Here is a 19,511-nt window from a genome sequence, read left to right on the forward strand (position 1 = left end):
CCTGTGCAAGCCAGGCACCAAAAGTTGGTGGTGACTTGGAGAGGGGTCAAGCTGCCCTGTCTCTTTCTTCGCAGACGTTCATTTCTCAGTAGGACATGTGTGCCCCACACTGGTGCCCACTGCTTCCATAAACATCCTTCCCTGCAGGACTCCCTAGAGCGCCATGGGCTGGGTGCTGAGGATGCCAAGCACACAAGGTCACACAGCAGTGCACGACAGAGGCGGGATTCTGTGTGATAGTTCTTCAGGTTCACTTCACAGATTAGCTGACACTTAACTGTTCTGGAGGCTGGGCCAAGGAGTCCTAGCGTGGAAATTGAGTAACTATAGTTTTTTGCCCAAGGTACAGGAGCATAAATATGAGTAGATACAATCTCTTAAATTAAAAATTTCTCCAGTAAATTTTTCCTAAGTCTTTGCCTCCTGCCTGTTTAGTTCCCATTAAAAGCTTGGAGATGAAAAAGAATACAAAGTAGCAAGCAAGCATTCGCAGAAAAACTCAGTTTTCTGAGAACTTAACTTCTATTTAGTTTCTAATTGTATGTTGCTTACTTGGGGCTTTGTTCCAGGCACCTTCAATATATTCCTCTACTCCTTATAACATTAAGGGGTAGGTATGGTTGTCAGTATTGCTGTTTTACAAAGGAGGATGGACACTGAAGCACAGAGAGGTCCACTGATTTACTGAAGACCACCCAGCTAGTGAATGGGGTTCAAACCCAGGAGTCTGGCTTCAGGGTCTGTGCTCTTAACGACCGTGCCACGCTGTGTCTCAGTCACACTTCATTCAGCAGCTTGTCGTCTTCCAGGGTTGTGATTTTAACATGGCTGGGAAAAATAGTTCCAAGTCTGTAGGATAGAGTAAGTTAGATTCTCTCTCTCTCTTTTTTTTTTTTTGAGACAGAGTCTAGCTCTGTTGCCCAGGCTGGAGTGCAGTGGCACGACCTCTGTTGGTTCACTGCAACCTTCACATTCCAGGTTCAAGTGATCCTCCCACCTCTCCCTCTAGAGTAGCTGGGACTACAGGCGCATGCCACCATGCCCAGATAATTTTTTAAATTTTTTTATAGCGATGAGGTCTCACTGTATTGTCCAGGCTGGTCTCAAACTCCTAGGCTCAAGCAGTCCACCTGCCTCGGCCTCCCAAAGTCCTGGGATCATAGGCATGAGCCACCACACCCAGTCGGAATAAGTTAGGGTCTTCTGTCTTGATACTTTGCAGAGTATCCCTGTGTTTTCTCTATGAGCCTTACCTGAATATATCTGATAACCACTCCTCTATAACACATAGAGGCCTTTGTGAAAGGCCTCTAGGGAAGCAGTTCCTGTAGGAGCTTGAGAGGACCCTGGCAGTTACTGATGCATCTGTTCACCTTTAAAATGAGGAAACTGAAGGGAAGTCACTCTGCTAAGATCACCTAGCCTCTCCTGACTCTGACCAATGCCCTCTTAAAATAATAGGGATCTGTGCCGAGCACGGTGGCTCACGCCTGTAATCCCAGCACTTTGGGAGGCCGAGGCGGCCAGATCACTTGAGGTCAGGAGTTCAAGACCAGCCCGGCCAACATGGTGAAACCCCATCTCTACTAAAAATAGAAAAATTAGCTGGGCGTGGTAGCGCATGCCTGTAGTCCCAGCTACTCGGGAGGCTGAGGCAGGAGACTTGCTTGAAACCAGGAAGCGGAGGTTGCAGTGAGCCGAGATCATGCCACTGCACTCCAGCCTGGGTGACAGAGCAAGACTCTGTAAATAAGTAAAGAAAGGACTTAGGAGTGAATGGGGTCTTCCTAAGAATCAGATGCTGGGCTTCTCTTATGTTCCCATTCAGTTTGCACAGTAACCCTAGCTGTCTGCTACAGAGCAGTCTAAGGCCTAGTGAGGAGGTGACTGGCCCAAAGTCATAAAGCCAGCAAGTGTGACACATATCAAGTGTCCTATAAATATCACTTAGCTGCTGTTGATGTTAGCAGTAATGACATTGGGTAAAATGAAAATCTGCCTGTAGATAATATGTTCATCTGCATCAATGCATCAGTTGTGATACCCAGTCTGCTTTAGAAAGTTGAACCTTAGAAAAATTTAGATGGTTCTTCTTTTAAAAAATGGAGAATTCTTCAAAAAGAATCCCTCTTGGGCTTCCACAGTGTCCCTCATGGAGTCTCAGCAGAAGAACCAAGTAAGCAGGGCCATTTGCGACTTGAAGAGCGGTCCCCATAATTTGCTGTCATACATCTGCCTGGGCACTTTCTGGGGGTCTGGTTGGTGGCAGGAGAAGGGCATAAGCAGGGAGGGATGGGTCATGTTACTGTGTTGGCTGTGTCTGAATATTTTTACTTTATGTTAAAGTTGATGAGACACAACTATTGCAGAGTCCATTTTTCCGAGTCTCTGCGCTCACCTGGCTCCTGGGGGTGTGGAGGGAGTTTTGCAGCTTTCAGAGTCTCTGTTTTGGGCTCAAGGCCCAGCTGAATGGCTACGCTACAAGTCTGTTCAGAGCAGGTTCGAGGGGCAGAAACGTGTTCCCTCACAAGCTGTGACTCAATCCTGTCTCTGGTGGCTGTGTCAGCCTCCATTGTGTTCCCTCCTCCAGGGGCTTCTGAGGAGAATGGCCTGCCTCACACGTCAGCCAGGACCCAGCTGCCCCAGTCAATGAAGATTATGCATGAGATCATGTACAAACTGGAAGTGCTCTATGTCCTCTGCGTGCTGCTGATGGGGCGTCAGCGAAACCAGGTGGGCCCCTCTCCAGCGTCTCAGGACACAGGGAGCAGGTGCTGCCCAGGTGCTCGTGGTATGCCAGGTGCTCCACTGGGCCTTCTGTTGGAATGGCTCTCGCTCTAGCCTGCCAAAGCATAGGGGTATTTCTCCTTCTGTTCTCCCCATAAGGAAACCAGGCTGATTCCAGAACCGGGAGTTTTTCCACTGTGCCTTACTGTATGGAGCGTTTCTAGGCAGTCCTGGTTGGTGCTGAGGGCAGGAGCAGGCAGTTGCCTCTGTGAGGTGAAGCCTAAAGAGTTGAAAACTGGCAAGCCTGGCCCCGTGGACGTGCTAGAGGAGTTGCCAACCTGATGTGGGCTCAGGGCAGTGGGACAGAGCCCAGGGCTGTGTCTGCTTAGGAAAACTGGGCAAGTACGGGGGGCTCCAGATGTGCAAGTTTCCCTGAGCCTTGAAGTAGTTGCAAGACGGAGGAAGAAGGGCCCATAACCTACAGTGGAGGAAAAAGGGCTTGGAACAGTTCAGCCCTCCTCAAGACTATTGAGAAGTAGCCTTTTCCTGCAGACAGTGCCCTTCTCCTAGGGAGGAAACCAGGCATGGGGGCAGGAGCGGCTGGAGGCTCAGCAGTCCTTCCACACCTTTCTTGAGTCAGACACTGGACTGTCACAAGTCTGGGCAACAGAGGTGCAGTTACCCCCATTTTACAAGTGAGGATGAAAACGTCCAGAAGAGAATGAAGGAGTGTACCAGGTGGAAGGGGGCAGTGCCCTGGGGAGGAGTGTGCGTAGTCGCTGGAATAGTGAGGCAGCTGGGGGGACGGCCTGGAGCAAACAGCCAGGAGAGGAGGGCTGAGGGCTCACAGGGACCGGGTCACGTCAAGCTGTCACAGGCCATTTTAAAGACTGGTTTTTACTCTGAGTGAAGTGAGAAGTCATTCTTCTGACTGCTTTTGGAAAGACTGGAAACAGCAAGGAAGGGTATGGGGCGACCATTAGGGGCCCTCATAATAGGGCCAAGAGATGATAGCAGCTAGGACCAGCACATTGATAGTGGGACTGGTGGGAGGTGATTGCATTCTGGATATGTTTCGAAAGATAGGATTTGCAGATGGTTTGGATGTGAACTTAAGAGTGAGGAGAGGAGTTAAGGGTGACTCCCAGGGTTTTTCACCCAAGCAAGTAGGAGAATGGATTTGCCATGTATTGAGATGGTTAAGACTAGCAGGTAAGGGGTGGAGGAGCAGGCTTAGGGAGGAAGATGGGGAGTTGCGTTTTGTACAAAGTAGATTTGAGGTGTCTGTTAGAATTGACACTTGGATTGATTACCTACAGCTGGTGTTGGGGAGATGGCAAGGCTGGAGGTATCACTTTGGGAGTCCTCAGCATATGGTTGTATTTAAAACCAGGACACTGGATGAGATCCCACACTGATAGCCACAACATTGATGTCCCTTCATTCAATACAGAACATGTTTTTAATAAAAAAATAGTAGTTGTAGGGACAGCTTCTATGCATTGAGTGCTATTACTTTTTTGAGGCACTTTCACAGTTATATTTGAAATAATTGTAGGGACAGTTTCTATGCGTTGAGTGCTATTACTTTTTTGAGGCACTTTCACAGTTGTTTGAATTTTCAGGTATTTAGTAAGTTACACAACAGGTGGTGACTCTGTGTCCCCACACTCGATTCTTGAGAAAGCCAGGGCATAAACTGGGCTGTGCGCTCGGGGGACAGGCCTGGATAGAGCCAGGATTTAAACTCTGCTGCCCTGCCTCCTCTTTCTGCCCCCTCACGACACTTCTCTGTTCCCTGAGCCTTCTTGTTGGCAAGTTGCTATGAGTTGTTGCGGTCTTGAGTTAAACTGTATGGTTACAGTGCTGGTTCCTTGGGAAGGGACCACTAGTGACCTTGAAATCCTGGCCCCCCCAAAACCAGTGTTTCACTAGCATGTTCTCATTTGCACAGTCAGCATTTCCTGGGTTTCTGCTGTGTGCTGGGCACCGTGAGGATCTGGATTCCCAGATCCTGCCTACACTGGGTAGCAAGGGGAAGGGTTTCCTTGGCCAGGCCTCACAGAAGCCTTCCTCCTTAAAGAGGCCTCCTCGTTAATGAGCAGTTGGGCCAAGTTCTCTGACCAATCTTGGCCAAATTGAAATCTCAGGACTGGAAAGGCTCCCTGTATGCTGTCAAGTTTCATCCCTCTGGTGCTAATGAAAATCATCCATATAGCAGTCGTTTCTTTTAGTGCCCTGAGTAGCTTCCATGTTACCTCATTGAGCCTTTTCAACAGCTCCATCGTCCCCCATCGCCTTTTCTATCAAGGGACTTGGGCTCAAAGAATGTTGCCCAGGGTCACAGAGCTATCTTGTGAACCCAGGGCTGTCTGACTGCAAAGCCTGAGCTCGTACCCGCTGCCTCCTCAGGTAGAGTGGCACTTCATCTCGCCCACCTGCCTACCATCCTGCTATAGAGCAGGCTACGGGGCTGGACCTGAGAGTAGGAATAATGCATTCTACAAGTAAAACTTGTTTTACAAATTTTACACGTGAAGAAGCTGCTATTTTCTTTCTTTTTTTTTTTTTCTTTTTTTGAGACAGTCTTGCTCTGCCGCCCAGGCTAGAGTGGTGTGGTGGCATGATCTCAGCTCACTGCAACCTCTGCCTCCCAGGCTCAAGTGATCCTCCTGCCTCAGCCCTCCAAGTAGCTGGGGTTATAGGCACACACCACCATGCCTGGCTAATTTTTGTATTTTGTTTTTGTTTTTGTTTTTGAGACGGAGTCTCCCTGTCACTCAGGCTGAGGTGCAATTTCTGCTCACTGCAACCTCTGCCTCCCAGGTTTAAGCAATTCTCCTGCCTCAGCATGCTGAGTAGCTGGGACTACAGGCATGCGCCACCACACCCAGCTAATTTTTGTATTTTTAGTAGAGACAGGGTTTCATCATGTTGGCCAGGCTGGTCTGAAACTCCTGGCCTCAAGTGATCCGCCCGCCTTGGCCTCCCAAAGTGCTGGGATTACAGGCTTGAGCCACCACGCCCAGCCGAGAAGCTGGTATTGTTAAAGAGAAAAGGGAAATGATGTAGTAGAAACCTCAAACCTAAGCACTGGCCTGAACTTAGGAGACCCACGGTCAGGTCCAAGTCTGCCTCAGAAGGCCCGTCTCTTCCCAGCTGTGTGACTCACCCCTAATCTCTTTAAGCTTGGGTTTCTCGTCTGTGCGGTGAGGCAATTGCACTGGATGAATTTTTTGGGGCCATTGTTGGAACGTTTTGTAGCTGTGTGACCTGGGCCTGGCTTAGGGCCCTTTGGAGTGAGACAGGAAGGCACATGGCTTGGTGAATACCATAGATGTCAGCCGTACCTCCCCACCCCCAGTTAAGCAGGGCAAGGTAGACCCAGGCTGGGTTTTAGTAAAGGCCTGAGCGGCAGAGCAGGTGTCATTTTACATCAGCCTCAGTCTAACAGATTCTGGGCTGCTTATGAGTCTTAATATTGGCCAGAGGCTGTGATTTCTAGTAGGAAGAGAATAGTCACCTCTATTACTTTCAATGGCAAAAACTGCAATTACTTTTACACAACCTAATATGTTGAAGGAAGAGGTCCATGGGAATGGAGGCTGCCAGGGATGTCTGTCAGGTTCCGGTCTCCCAAGATAAATGCATACCTGTAGTGGGCTAGAAAGGGGCAGACTTAGGATCTGAACACCTGAGTTAGATGCCGCTGCAATCACTGACCTTGCCCAGGCTGGTCTTGCTGAACTTCTCCACCCTTGTAAAATGGCAATAAGTGAGCACTGGCGCTGTGTGCAGAGCTTTACATCTGCTTTCTGACTTGATCCTTAAAACAGCCCCGAGAAGGGCTAGTAATAGCCTTATGTTATATAAACAAATTTTAATAGGGAAATCATTCCTGTAGTTCTGTTTTAAAACACATAAATTAGTATCACTGAAGCCTCTGTCCCCTCTGATCCTTGACATTCTGATGGTTCCATGAAGCAGCTAATTTTACCAGTTATTAGTGTATCCTTCTAGAGACATTTTTATGCTTACAAAGGCGAATTCTATTCCTCTGTTTTTACACAGTAGTAATATAGCATGAACACACTTGCTTTCCCGATATTATCTCTCGGCAATTGTTCAGTTCACGACATATAAAATACCTTGATTCTTTTTTACTGGTGCCTTGTATCCCACTGAGTGGCATACCATAATTTGTTTTGGGGTATTACAAATAATGCTATAATGAGTAGTGTTGTAAATATATATCATTTAATATTTATATGGATCTGTCTGAGTGTAAATTCCTAAAGTGGAATTGCTGGTTAAAGGGATTATAGATTTGCAATTTTAGAGCTACTGCCAAACCCTCTTCCCTGTGCAGGTCATACCAATGTGCCCTCCCACCAACAGCGTGTGAATGTACCCAATGCCCAAGTCACCAACACGGTCTTAAAAGCTTTGTCATCTTTCCCAGTCTGAAAAAGTGAAAAATCAGAGACATTTGTAGGACTCTTTATAGAGGAATTTCTTTGCCTGTGGCATGAATTGCCAGTGTATGTTGGCTGTTTGTCATATTTGGCTTGTGACTTTGCTTATTTTGAGTTTTGCCATACGGAATTTTAAAAGGTTTGGGTGGTTGATGTCAACAAGCTTCTTTTTGAGCTTCTAGGTTTAGTATAATCCTTCAGAAAGGCTTTTCCAACTCTTAGATCTTTTTTTTAAATTCTTTGCAGAGATTTTCCTAGATCTTAGAGTTTTTTAATAATTGTATCTTACTTTCAGCTGAAATTTATCCTAGTGCAAAGCATGAGGGACATTTTGATGTTAATATGAGGAGACAAATCTTAAGGAATTTGTTTAAGGTTACAAAGTTTGCACATAGTAAAGCTAAGAGTCAAACCCAGGACTCTTGAATCCCAAAGGACTCTTGAATCATATGCAGGACTCTCTGAATCCCAAACTCATGCTCCTATGATAGGAACTACCAGACATTATGACTTGTAGGGTTATTGTGAGCATTAATGAGCAAAGTTAGAAAGTGGGTTTGTGTGTGGTGGGCGTAGGGGATACACGGATGTTTTCCCCATTTACTGACAGTACTGATACTCGTCCTGAATATCATTATCGTGTGTACTGAGCACAAGGTTTTGCTAGATTTTTCAAGCACATTTGTTTTAATACTTTTTCCTTCCTATCCCATTCAGGTTCACAGAATGATTGCAGAGTTCAAGCTGATCCCCGGACTTAATAATTTGTTTGACAAACTGATTTGGAGGAAGCATTCGGCATCTGCCCTTGTCCTCCATGGTCACAACCAGAACTGTGACTGTAGCCCGGTAAGCAGGAGACCCCCGGGGACAGGTGGGGCCTCGCTGGCTTGGAGTAGTTGTTTGAAGACCTGCTGCTGACCCTTTGACCTTTTTTCCTTTGGGAATAGAGCAGAAACTAAAATCATATTTTATAGTCGCTAATTGGAAGCTATCTTGGAGTAGGATCTGAGTGAACCCCACTCCCCACCCCAACCTATGCAGAAATCCCTTTTAAGATGTTCCTAGGCTGGGCACACTGACTCATGCCTGTAATCCCAGCACTTTGGGAGGCCGAGCGGGCAGATCACTTGAGGTCAAGAGTTACAGACCAGCCTGGCCAACATGGTGAAACCCCGTCTCACCAGTGTGAGACACTTGCGTCTCTCACTAAAAATACAAAAATTGGCCAGGTATGGTGTTGGGTGCCTGTAATCCCAACTCTTCGGGAGGCTGAGGCACCAGAATTGCTTGAACCCAGGAGGCAGAGGTTGCAGTAAGCTGAGATCACGCCACTGCACTCCAGCCTGGGCAACAGAGTGAGACTGTGTCTCCAAAAAAAAAAAAAAAAAAAAGTTCCTGCCTGAGGCCCTCTAGCCACTTCCCCTTGTAATCTCTGCGATGGGGATCTCATTTCACCCCAGGCAGGGGGCTGCCCACTGCATGAGCTAGCAGCCTGCTTGTCCTTATTTGCTGTTTTATCCTATTGTAATTTTCATCCACCTATAGAACCGTGCTCCCGGGCGTGGTGGCTCATACCCGTAATCCCAGCACTTTGAGAGGCCAAGGTGGGCAGATCACTTGAGGTCAGTGGGGCTAGTTTCCCCCATGGGTACCTGTGTAGCCTCAGCCCTGGAGGCATTTCTACAGGGCACTTTTGCTTTTGTCTGCCAGGTATGTCAGGTACAGCTATCCCAGGGCCAGTTTTCTTGTTTAATGTCTTAGCCATACTGCCCCAGTCGTATGAGCCCAGGGTTTCTGCTGCTCTTGGGAGGGCCCCCTTCACTCACCAGCAGCACCGTGGCAGAGCCAGGCTCCCTGGGCTGGTGGGTCAGGTCTTTCTAACCCTTCTTTCACCAAGTGTACATGCTCCCCAGGCTTTACCGGGACCTGAGACCCTGTCTGGTCCCTGCAGGGCATTAAAACCCAAGCCTTAGCGTGACTAGGTCTTGTCTCCACCTCTCCACACTGCCCACAGCTGCTGAGTATCAGTTCCTTGGCTCACTACTCCAAACTCCTCGGTCATTTCTTCATTTCTAACTCCTGTGGACTTCCCCCGCTCCTCCCCACACATGTTGTTTTGTTTGTTTGTTTTTTGGGACAGAGTCTCCATCACCCAAAAAACTGACTGGAGTGCAGTCAGTGGTGCGATCTCGGCTCACTGCAACCTCCGCCTCCCAGGTTCAAGTGATTCTCCTGCCTCAGCCTCCTGAGTAGCCAGAATTACAGGCGCAGCAACTATGCCTGGCTAATTTTTGTGCATTTTTAGTAGAGACGGGGTTTGCCATGTTGCCCAGGCTGGTCTCAAGCTCCTGACCTCAAGCGATCTGCCCGCCTTGGCCTCCCAAAGTGCTGTGATTACAGGTGTAACCACCACGCCCCGCCTTATTTTTTATTGAGTGTGATGGCATGTTTTTAGCAGGAAGGGGGCCACATTAGCTTAATCTGCTGTTGATCAGATGTGGAAGTGAACAGATGGTTTTCTAACTAAAGAAAAGTCCTCATGGTACATGAGGACAGAGGCTTAGAGAAGCAGGCTCTCACCAGAGCGTCTGCTTGTGTTATTTTGGAACCTGTGACTGTGGTCCTAACATTGAGGCTATGCCTGTGTTTCAGGACATCACCTTGAAGATACAGTTTTTGAGGCTTCTTCAGAGCTTCAGCGACCACCACGAGTAAGTACAAGTGTGTCCCTGCAAGGAGAGTTGTTGGGCTATCTTCGGAAGGCCTTGATCTCCTTGTCTGGTCCCTGACCTCAGCTCTAGAGGAGGCCCTGGAGCTGGTGGAAGCCCACTGTCCCCTCAGTGTTAGCAGGTGTGACACTGCAGTCGGACCTCCCGTCTTTCCAGACTTCCTTATGGCAGGCACTGCCCCTGAGCTTTCTTCTAACCCTCATAGCCACCCCAGGAACTGAGTATGGAAGTCGTTGGCCCCTTACTACCTTTGGAATCAGTGGATCTCTCAACCTACTACCCCTCTGAAGCAAGAGTGGACAGCGTGGCTATTCCCAGGGGCCGGCAGGAACTTCAGACAGGCAAAGCCGACTGCTTACTGAGCAGCTGGGGGATTCTTCCCTCCACAAGGAGGTGTGCTCCCATTTTTCTTGAAAGACATTCTGCGCTCATTTATTTTTTAACCTTCAATGGAGAATGTACAAGGAAAATTACTCTCTGCTGTAAGGAAAACAGTGCAGGAAGGGGGTGACTAGCAGCTGACCCTTGACCTCGGCATTGGGGAGGTGATGTGGGGACCTTAGTGAGCAAGAATTTCAGTGAGCTCAGCTCCAGCCAGCTGCGTGTGCACAGGAAACTGGGCCCACTGTTGCATAACTTCTGATTTTTTTCTGCCAAGGAAAGGCAGAAATTAAGATTCATGTGAAAGGTCCTGATTTTAAATGTTGGTTTAAATTTTTTAAAAGCCTTGCATTTGAGCTAACAAAACATGCCTGGAGACAGCTGTGGCCCCAGGGCACCTCCATCATATGCACCCGTCCTCTGTGAGAGGTTTTCTGGCTGAAAGCCGTAGAAGGGCTCCAGGAAGCATGTTAACCTTCTGAAAAATGGCACCACATATGTTATGGAACTGTGCTGTTTTCCCTGAGGAAGTGAGTCTCTGGCTTTCATCAGACTCTTCAATCTGAGTACTCTGTGGGATATCAGGATGAATGCAAACAGCCATGGCCGCTGCTCTCATGAAAGGCAGAGTCTGAAAACAGAGATAGTCATTCATCTAAGGATTCCACTGTTGAGCATTAGTGATAAGTGGAGATGGTATTCAGGAGAGGAAAGGGGTCTGTGAGAGGACATTTGACAGGGTCCAGGACTGGCCAGAGGACGCTCAGGAACTCTCCCCTGCAGAAGTGGCTTGCAAGCCAAGACCTGAAGGGTCAGCTTGTAGTGAACTGAGTGAACAGGCATGTGAGAGGGTGAGTGTTCTAGCCAGAAGCCCCTGAACGAGGGAAGACCATTGTGGCCAGCTGATGGGAGTGATGGGGGCTTGGTTCTGGGCTGGCCTGCACAGGATGTTGTGGGTCACAGTCACAGGCCTGGATTTTATATACAGATGGTCCATCACTTAGAATTTTTCAACTTCAAAATGGTACAGAAGTAGAATTTTGAATTTTAATCTTTTCCTGGGCTCGTGATAAACAGTTGAATACTCTTGCAATGCTGGGCGCTGAGCTGCAGCTGCAGCTCAGAATGTATTTCAAGAAAAATGGTGACCAGCTACTCGGTCACCAAGGTAGACAACCAGTATACTCTGTGTCGTGCCTGCCATGTTGCCAGTGATTATGGCCAACTGTAGGCTGAAGTTAGTGTTCTGAGCACATTTCAGGTAGGCTAGGCTAAGCTAGGAGGTTCAGTGGGTTAGATATATTAAATGTGTTTTCTTTTTTTTTTTATTCAAGACGGAATCTTGCTCTGTTGCCCAGGCTGGAGTGCAGTGGCGTGATCTTGGCTCACTGCAACCTCCACCTTCTGGGTTCAAGTGATTCTCCTACCTCAGCCTCCTGAGTAGCTGGGATTATAGGCGTGTGCTACCACACCCAGCTAATTTTTTATATTTTTAGTAGAGACGGGGTTTCGCCACGTTGGCCAGGCTGGTCTCAAGCTCCTGACCTCGTGATCCGCCCGCCTCAACATTCCAAAGTGCTGGGATTACAGACGTGAACTACCGCTCCCGGCCTCAATATGTTTTCATCTTATGGTATTTTCAAATACGATGAGTTTATCAGGACGTAACCTCCTCCTAAGTCAGGAAATGTATGTTCTAAATGCATTGGGAAGCTGTGGAAGTGTATTCACCAGGAGTGACAGGATCAGAGTCCTGATTCTGAAGATCACTTTTGGCACTGTGTGATGACTCAGTTCCTGTGGGATACCTTTTAGGGAGCTGGTGTCCTGGGAACACAGGACCCAGCAGTGACAGGCCTGGATGGCAAGTGGTGGGGAAGTGTCACAGTTAACCAGGCCTCTGTGTGATGTGTGACCGTGGTGCTTGGTGGGACTGCTGCAGCAGGGCCAGGCTTGAGTGTGATTGGACATGTTGAGGTGCTGGTGCCTTTGAGAAAACAAGTAGAAATGTAGGCAAAGAGAAAGGCCCAGAGCTGCTGAGGGAAGGGGTCTTGTCAGTGAATGTGGCAGGCAGGGGTTGGGGATGGGAGTGGGGCCAGGGAGAGATTCCACCACCTGAGAGCCCAGAGTTCCCTCCTGCAAGTGCTGGCTGGAGTGAGAGGTGCTGGAGGAAAGTGCCTGGTGGCTTCTCGGATTCTGTCCGCAGGAAGTGGGCAGGAGACTCCCTGCACTAGCCCGGTGCTGACCCAGCAGCCCTAGTTCCTGTCCTTTACCTCCTCCAACCCATTTTGTTTCAGGAACAAGTACTTGTTACTCAATAACCAGGAGCTGAACGAACTCAGTGCCATCTCTCTCAAGGCCAACATCCCTGAGGTGGAAGCTGTCCTCAACACCGATAGGTGAGTGCAGGGGTGCAGCTTTTCCCTCAGCCCATCCCGGCTGCCCACATTCCCTGGGGGCTCACCGGTGAGCACATCCAGGTATGCATGCATGTCCTCTCTCACATGTAGCTACAGTGTCCTGAGGGCTCCTGTGTGCCAGGCACTGTATTCATGTCACCTGCATTTTCTAATTGGAGCCTCACAGCAGCCGTAGGAGGGAAGCCCCATCAGTACCTGCACTTTACAGATGAGGGAGCAGAGCCTCAGAGAGGTCACCTGCCAGAAGTCATGTGTGCTTCGCACTGCCCCCCCCCCCCCCCCCCCCGCCTTGTCTCATGCATTCAGCCCCTTTGCTTATGTGCTCCTTTCTTGCCTGGTGGCATCTGCAGCCAAGCAGGACAGACAGAAGCCTCTTACCTGCTGCCAAGTGTTAAGTTGCATTACCTGGGTTAGGTTTGCCTCACCTGGAGCCAGGCAGTGGGGGGCTAGTCTCACAGGCGTCAGAATACAGTGGACTTTATCCAACAAGAGCCATAATTTCCCAACCTTTTTTGTTTGTTTGTTTGTTTTGTTTTGTTTTGTTTTTTAGACACAAGGTCTTGCTCTTTCCCTCAGGCTGCAGAGCAGTGGTGTTATAGCTCACTGCAGCCACAAACTTCTGGGCTCACGTGATTCTCCTGCCTCAGCCACCCAAGTAGCTGGGACTACAGGTGTGCGCCACCATTCCCAGCTAGTGTTTTTACTTTTTTTTTGTAGAGATGGGGTCTCACTATGTTGCCCAGGCTGGTCTCGAACTTCTGGCCTCAAGTGAGCCTCCCAAAGTCCAGGGATTACAGGTGTGAACCACCACTCCTGGCCTCCCAATCTTTTTTTTCTAAGGCAGCAGAACTCTTCATTCAAATAAAATTGTACCCAGTCCTGCCCTGATGTCTGTAGTGGATCACAGTAGAGCTGCTCTGTTTGAAGGGCCCAGACCCCTGCGTGCCTGGCCATCTTCCTTCCCCCATGGTGGGGCCAGAGTCATTTCCTCATCTCTTGCCTTTGCTTCATAGACTGGGAAGCTGAGGCTTGGAGTTGTGGGCATTTGCCCAGGGCCAGCTGGAAGTGAACCTCAGGCAAGGAGTACACTGGGCCTCACCCTATTGGCACAGTCTTTCCCCATCTGGCAGACTGGCATGGCCTGTTTCATCACACTTTTGGTATAAACAGCTCTCCTCTGGCAATTCTAAGCCATGTCTGATTCTGGATATGTTTCTGGCCTGGGAAGGAAAGCTGGCCTGAGATGTGGTGGGAATGCACCTGGCAGTTTAATTCTGTGGCTGCAGGGGTCTCTGGGGCTCTGGACTCAGTTGGAGCAGGAAGGCATCCTGCAGACTTGGAAATGTCCCCATGGTTTTTCACCACCGAAGCCAGCAGAGTGACCCATCCCCAGGGCCCCTGTCAGCCTCTCAGATCTGTCACCAATGTCTCTCATCTATTTCAGGAGTTTGGTGTGTGATGGGAAGAGGGGCTTATTAACTCGTCTGCTGCAGGTCATGAAGAAGGAGCCAGCAGAGTCGTCTTTCAGGTGAGTCTGGGGAAGAGTACCTGCCAATTCTGTGGGGCTGCAGAGCCAGGTGTTTCTCAGGAGGTTAGGAATACCTCCTTTAGTCACTAGCGTCCATGCCTGAAGCACATTTACTGTTGGGGAGAGGTGATTTGACTGCCATCTTGCCTAGTGTTGACTCAACAGGTATGTAGGAGCTTCTTCTGCAGCCCACAGTGACTGAGCATTCACCAAGCACCTGTTCTGTGCTGGTGCCGCATGGGTGGGAGAGAACTAAGATACTGGCCCTGCCCTGAATTCCCTAGAGCTATGCTTTTTCAGTGCAGCGTGGGAAGGAATGGAGCCAAGGTTGGCCCAGGAGCTATAGGAGCAAAGGAAAGCCTCTTCCGCTGCTAGGGCTGGGGGCTGGGTGAATACAGGGAGACCTTCTCTGAGGTCCTTAGATACATCTGAGATGAGTCTTGAAGTCAGTGGACAGGTAGAGTTCCATCAGGGTCGGGCGTGAGCTGTCAGGAGACTTCATGCCCACATGGGCCTTTGTCACTTCAGTGCCTTGTCCAAACTCCCTGTCGTGGATCCCCACTGTGCCCTCTGGGTCCCTCGGTCAGCATCAACCACTACTTCCCTAGGCCAGCCCATCGTCTGTGAGCCCAGTGGCCTGTCTGCATGTGTTCGTCCGCTTCCCGCACACATTCCTGGCCCCTCAATTGCACGTCCTCCCATTCTTGTGAATGGGCAAAGCCTAGAGTATGTTTCACGGGGGACTCGCAGGAGCCAGCCCTTCAATCCCAGATGTCACCCTCTGTGTGACACAGCCCCTTCCAGACAGACCCAGACAGAAGACTTCTCCACTGAGCTGGCTCTCTGTGAGGATGGGGGCACTGCTGTGTCCCCAGGCCCAGGATGAAGCCTGATGCTTGGTAGATGTTCAGTAAATGTTGAGTACATGAAAAGGCAACAAACGTCTCCCAACCCCTTGGAGAACTGAACATGGGCCAGAAGAGGGCAGCCTTAGACACCTGAGCCAATATTTGGGTCGCAGGTTTTGGCAAGCTCGGGCTGTGGAGAGTTTCCTCCGAGGGACCACCTCCTATGCAGACCAGATGTTCCTGCTGAAGCGAGGCCTCTTGGAGGTATGGTCTGGAGCAGCCAGTGTCTTGGATTCCATCTCCCCACAGCCCACGCATTGCTGTGTCCTGTCCTGAGCCCCAAACAGTTCATCAGGAGCAGACCAGATCTCGCGACTTCCAAATGCCAGTGCAGGTTGCCCTAGATTTTGCCCTGGGTTTCCAACTGTGGGTTCCCCATGGGTGCTTAAGGGGTGACAGATTTAGGGGGTGGCCAGGCCATGCAGGAGGGTGAGAGTTTAGTTACCCAGCAAGGCATTTTGACCCTGAAGATATTTTGTACTAAAAGTTAATTTTCCTTTATTGAGTAATGGTCTTCAGAAAAAGTAAAACTTAGAGCAGAATGGCCAAAGTTATAATTGGTCTTTCAAATTTTTTCACATGGACAAGAAACTGACCCACGAATTATAAAATCCATGTGGAAAAGAATTGATCCAAATCAGTGTAACTTCAAGAAAATGTAGAAAATTTTATAAAGGAGTAAATTGGCTTTATTCTCTTGATGAAAACTCAGTATTTTGGTGTAAACTCTATTTAAACAATTTCTTTCATAAACACAAAGACAAACCATGGGGTCAAAATACGTCCTTTGCATTTAAATTCTGTCCTTCATTTACTTGAATGACCTCAGTGCTTAGGCAGTGGCCCATGTTTTAGACCTGCCCCTCACCTAGGAGCTGAGCACCCCGGCCATCTTGGTGACCACAGAGCAGATCACAGGCTTCAGCTGTACGCCCTGGGCAGGGGAGAGATTGTGCTACATTCCCAGTCTGCTCCGCCTCCTGGTGAGGTCTGTCAGGCCTGGTCCTGTCCTTGGAGCCACCAGCATCCTCAGACAAGAATCTAGACAGGGTTGCCGGTTCCATCCCCAGGATGCTTGTTCAAAGCCAATGCATGGTCTGAGCTCCATGCCAGGCCCTGGTGGGGGCAGCCACGTTGACACCTTCACCCTGTCCCTCCTCACCCAGCACATCCTTTACTGCATTGTGGACAGTGAGTGCAAGTCAAGAGATGTGCTCCAGAGTTACTTTGACCTCCTGGGGGAGCTAATGAAGTTCAACGTTGATGCGTTCAAGAGATTCAATAAATATATCAACACCGATGCAAAGGTAAAGTTAACCCAGGGCTCTGTGGAGTGTGCTGGATTGTCCAGAAGTTCACTTGGAGTCCTGGTCTGCCAGGCTTTAGGCACAGGTTTTAGAGATGACAGGGGAGTCTGGGCAGTCTTTGGCAAATATTCATTGGAACCTGCTCTGCCTGGCTTTGTTCTAGACCTTGGGAATGCAGGGATGAAAACCGGGGCTGCTTGTGGGTAGGGAGTGAGGGTGGGAATGGGTGGCTTGTGCGCCTGCCGTGACACAGCATGGTGGGTGCCACGCTGGGAGCCGCTGTAGGGAGGGACTGGGCCTAGTGTGTTAGGCTCACCAGGTGTGTGTGACAGAAACCCAGCTCAGGCTAGCTGAAGTAAAATTAAAAGTAAAAATGAAAGGAATCCAGCACCCTTGAGTGTAAAACCACTGGACAGAGTGTCGGATCTGTGCTCAACTCCGGGGGGTGCCTCTTAGTACCTGGGTGGTGAGGGGAGGTCCCTCAGCTTATCTGAGCCTCTGTCTTCCTATCTGAAGCAGTGGGGCTGGTAGAGGTCGCTGATGCCCCTTGTAGTGACTGTCCCCCCGGGCCATGGCCATTCCTGGCCAGCAGCCCACTGCCTGCTGTGAGCTTGGTTTCTGTATAGTTCCAGGTGTTCCTGAAGCAGATCAACAGCTCCCTGGTGGACTCCAATATGCTGGTGCGCTGTGTCACTCTGTCCCTGGACCGATTTGAAAACCAGGTGGATATGAAAGGTACATGAAAGGCAGGCTGTCAAGGCAAGTCATGCAGGGTGAGGATGCTGGCATCAGACACCCTGTCTCCAGCAGGGAGACAAGAATGACTGAGGGAGCTGCACCAGACGCCCACGTGGCCGGCCTCAAGGTGGCAGCTTCCAGGGCAATTCGCTTTGCTGCCTTGTTCAACACTTTAACAAGGTGAAAATCCATTGTTGCTAGCAAGAAAAAAAAAAAAAAACAGAAAAAGACCTTCCTCTTCTGGGCTGGTATTGCCTGGCACAATGAGTTGGCCCCCTCATCCTCAGTGTGCTGTGCATGGCATCGCAGGTGCCCTGCAGTGCAGCAGGCATCTGAACCCTCCTGGACTTGCTGATGCACTTCCATGTGTATGCGCACACATTTCCTTTTTTTCCTAGGAGAGGGCCTGTGGCATCCATCAGATTCTCTTGAGGGTTTGTGACCCCACCACACCCCCAAAAAGTCAGGCACTTATTCCTTGTCACGGTCACTGTCACTGATAGCAAGAAGTATCCTGGTTGTTGGTAATTTAGCTGTTTGCTTCCTTTTTCTGCCCCAGAGGGTCTGTTTCAGGGGAACAGCCACGCAGATTTTGGTAGCTTCGGTTATTGCCCCGCCTCCCAATTGTGCGGGAAGCAGTTGCTCCGACACTAGCGGAGCAGAACCTGTGCTTTGTGGTCTCAGCACTGGGTCGGACTCACCTGAGAGCTGGTGTGGAAAACCAGTTGCGCTAGGACCTCTGCAGCAGGAGTCGAACTTTTGCATTGTTTTTCTTAATGCAGCGTCATGGATCCATCTTCCTGTGGAGGGAACTCCTCTGTGTGTGATATGGGGGGCAGGGGTCTGGAGCCAGTCTGGGGAGGGCTGAGGGAGAGCTGCCCTGAGCTTGGTTCTGGAGGATGAGGTGGGGCACTCCTGGGTGCTCTGAGAACATGGCTTTGCCTGGTAGCAGGACAGCTGGAGGTCCCTCTTCCTGCCGCAGTCAGCTTTCGTTGAAGCTGTTTTGATGATGCGCTCCCAGCTTCAGAGTCGGGACCCAAGCGGGGCTCCACTAGAGGTCTGGGCGACCCAGCCACTGGGCCTAAGCCTGACCTGCTGCACCCCCGCCTCCCTCCACAGTTGCCGAGGTCCTGTCCGAATGCCGCCTGCTCGCCTACATATCCCAGGTGCCCACGCAGATGTCCTTCCTTTTCCGCCTCATCAACATCATCCACGTGCAGACGCTGACCCAGGTGAGAGGCCCTGGCAGACACAGCAGGGAAGGTTGATTGGAAACCACTTCGTTTGTCCTGGTGCCCAGCAGGTTTCTGTCCCCCACTCCAGAAGTGCGTCTCTGGAGACCCAGCTCTTCCGAGGACTGTGCTCAGGAGGAATCAGTGTCCCATTGTATGGACAGGGCCTAAGGAGGGCTCGCAAGTCCCCTCAGGTCACAGGCTGACTCGCAGGCCAGCGCTCTCCCCGCCTCCCCCACGTCCACGTCCCTCACACCTTCTGCCCTGCTGGGCTTTGGAATCGGACCTGAGGCTGCCCACCTCCCTCGCTGAATAGTCATGCAGCCTTTCCTTCTCTGAGCCTCATGCCCCTCTTTTCTAGAGTGGGGGTGATCTTAGCACCTCTCAGAGGTGGTCTTTGGTTCCGTTCTGAGGTGAAGCACCAGGTAGGAGTGCATGGTGAGTGGGGCAGAACTCTTTCCCCACTGAGGCACACAGGCTAGTGCTGAATGGCACTTCTGAAGCGGGATAACCGCCCCAACACACGCACCCAGCCCTGCCTGGGACGGACCTTCCAGGAGGAGTGATGCTTGAGCTGAGGTCTGGACAGGGACAGGTGGTGTTGCCTCAGGTGGGGTGAGAGGTGGGCGTGGGGAAGAGGAAGGTGCTCAGGCAGGAGACTGGGGCTGCTGGGGGCCCCCTTCCCCCAGTCCTATCTCACCTCTGCACGGGGAGAGCTCCGTGGGTGGCCCGAGGCCTGGGGCCACTCTCCTCCCTGCCTGATGGCTACCCAAGTTCACCAGGGGCCACTGGGGCTCCCACCAGCCCCTAACCCAGTGGGCCTGTGGCCTTGTAGGAGAACGTCAGCTGCCTCAACACCAGCCTGGTGATCCTGATGCTGGCCCGACGGAAAGAGCGGCTGCCCCTGTACCTGCGGCTGCTGCAGCGGATGGAGCACAGCAAGAAGTACCCCGGCTTCCTGCTCAACAACTTCCACAACCTGCTGCGCTTCTGGCAGCAGCACTACCTGCACAAGGACAAGGACAGCACCTGCCTAGAGAACGTGAGTGCCCCACCCCTCAAG

At 50.4% G+C, this 19,511-nt stretch overlaps 1 protein-coding gene across 2 annotated transcripts in view; it reads left to right on the forward strand.

The window, feature by feature from the left end:
• The window catches only part of TRPC4AP (transient receptor potential cation channel subfamily C member 4 associated protein), an 89,962-nt gene that overhangs the window by 69,466 nt on the left and 985 nt on the right, over window positions 1–19,511 (forward strand). The window contains exons 9-18 of one of the 2 annotated variants that reach the window (XM_032142477.2): window positions 2,567–2,733; window positions 7,920–8,051; window positions 9,858–9,916; window positions 12,613–12,714; window positions 14,180–14,263; window positions 15,285–15,375; window positions 16,338–16,478; window positions 17,105–17,213; window positions 18,336–18,448; window positions 19,284–19,490. In XM_032142477.2, coding sequence (XP_031998368.1) covers window positions 2,567–2,733; window positions 7,920–8,051; window positions 9,858–9,916; window positions 12,613–12,714; window positions 14,180–14,263; window positions 15,285–15,375; window positions 16,338–16,478; window positions 17,105–17,213; window positions 18,336–18,448; window positions 19,284–19,490 — 1,205 coding nt within the window. The remainder of the gene's footprint in view (window positions 1–2,566; window positions 2,734–7,919; window positions 8,052–9,857; window positions 9,917–12,612; window positions 12,715–14,179; window positions 14,264–15,284; window positions 15,376–16,337; window positions 16,479–17,104; window positions 17,214–18,335; window positions 18,449–19,283; window positions 19,491–19,511) is intronic. The other variant, XM_032142478.2, reaches the window with a different exon arrangement.

Source organism: Hylobates moloch, unplaced genomic scaffold (assembly GCF_009828535.3).
Source record: "Hylobates moloch isolate HMO894 unplaced genomic scaffold, HMol_V3 SCAFFOLD_21, whole genome shotgun sequence".
NCBI lineage: Eukaryota > Metazoa > Chordata > Mammalia > Primates > Hylobatidae > Hylobates > Hylobates moloch.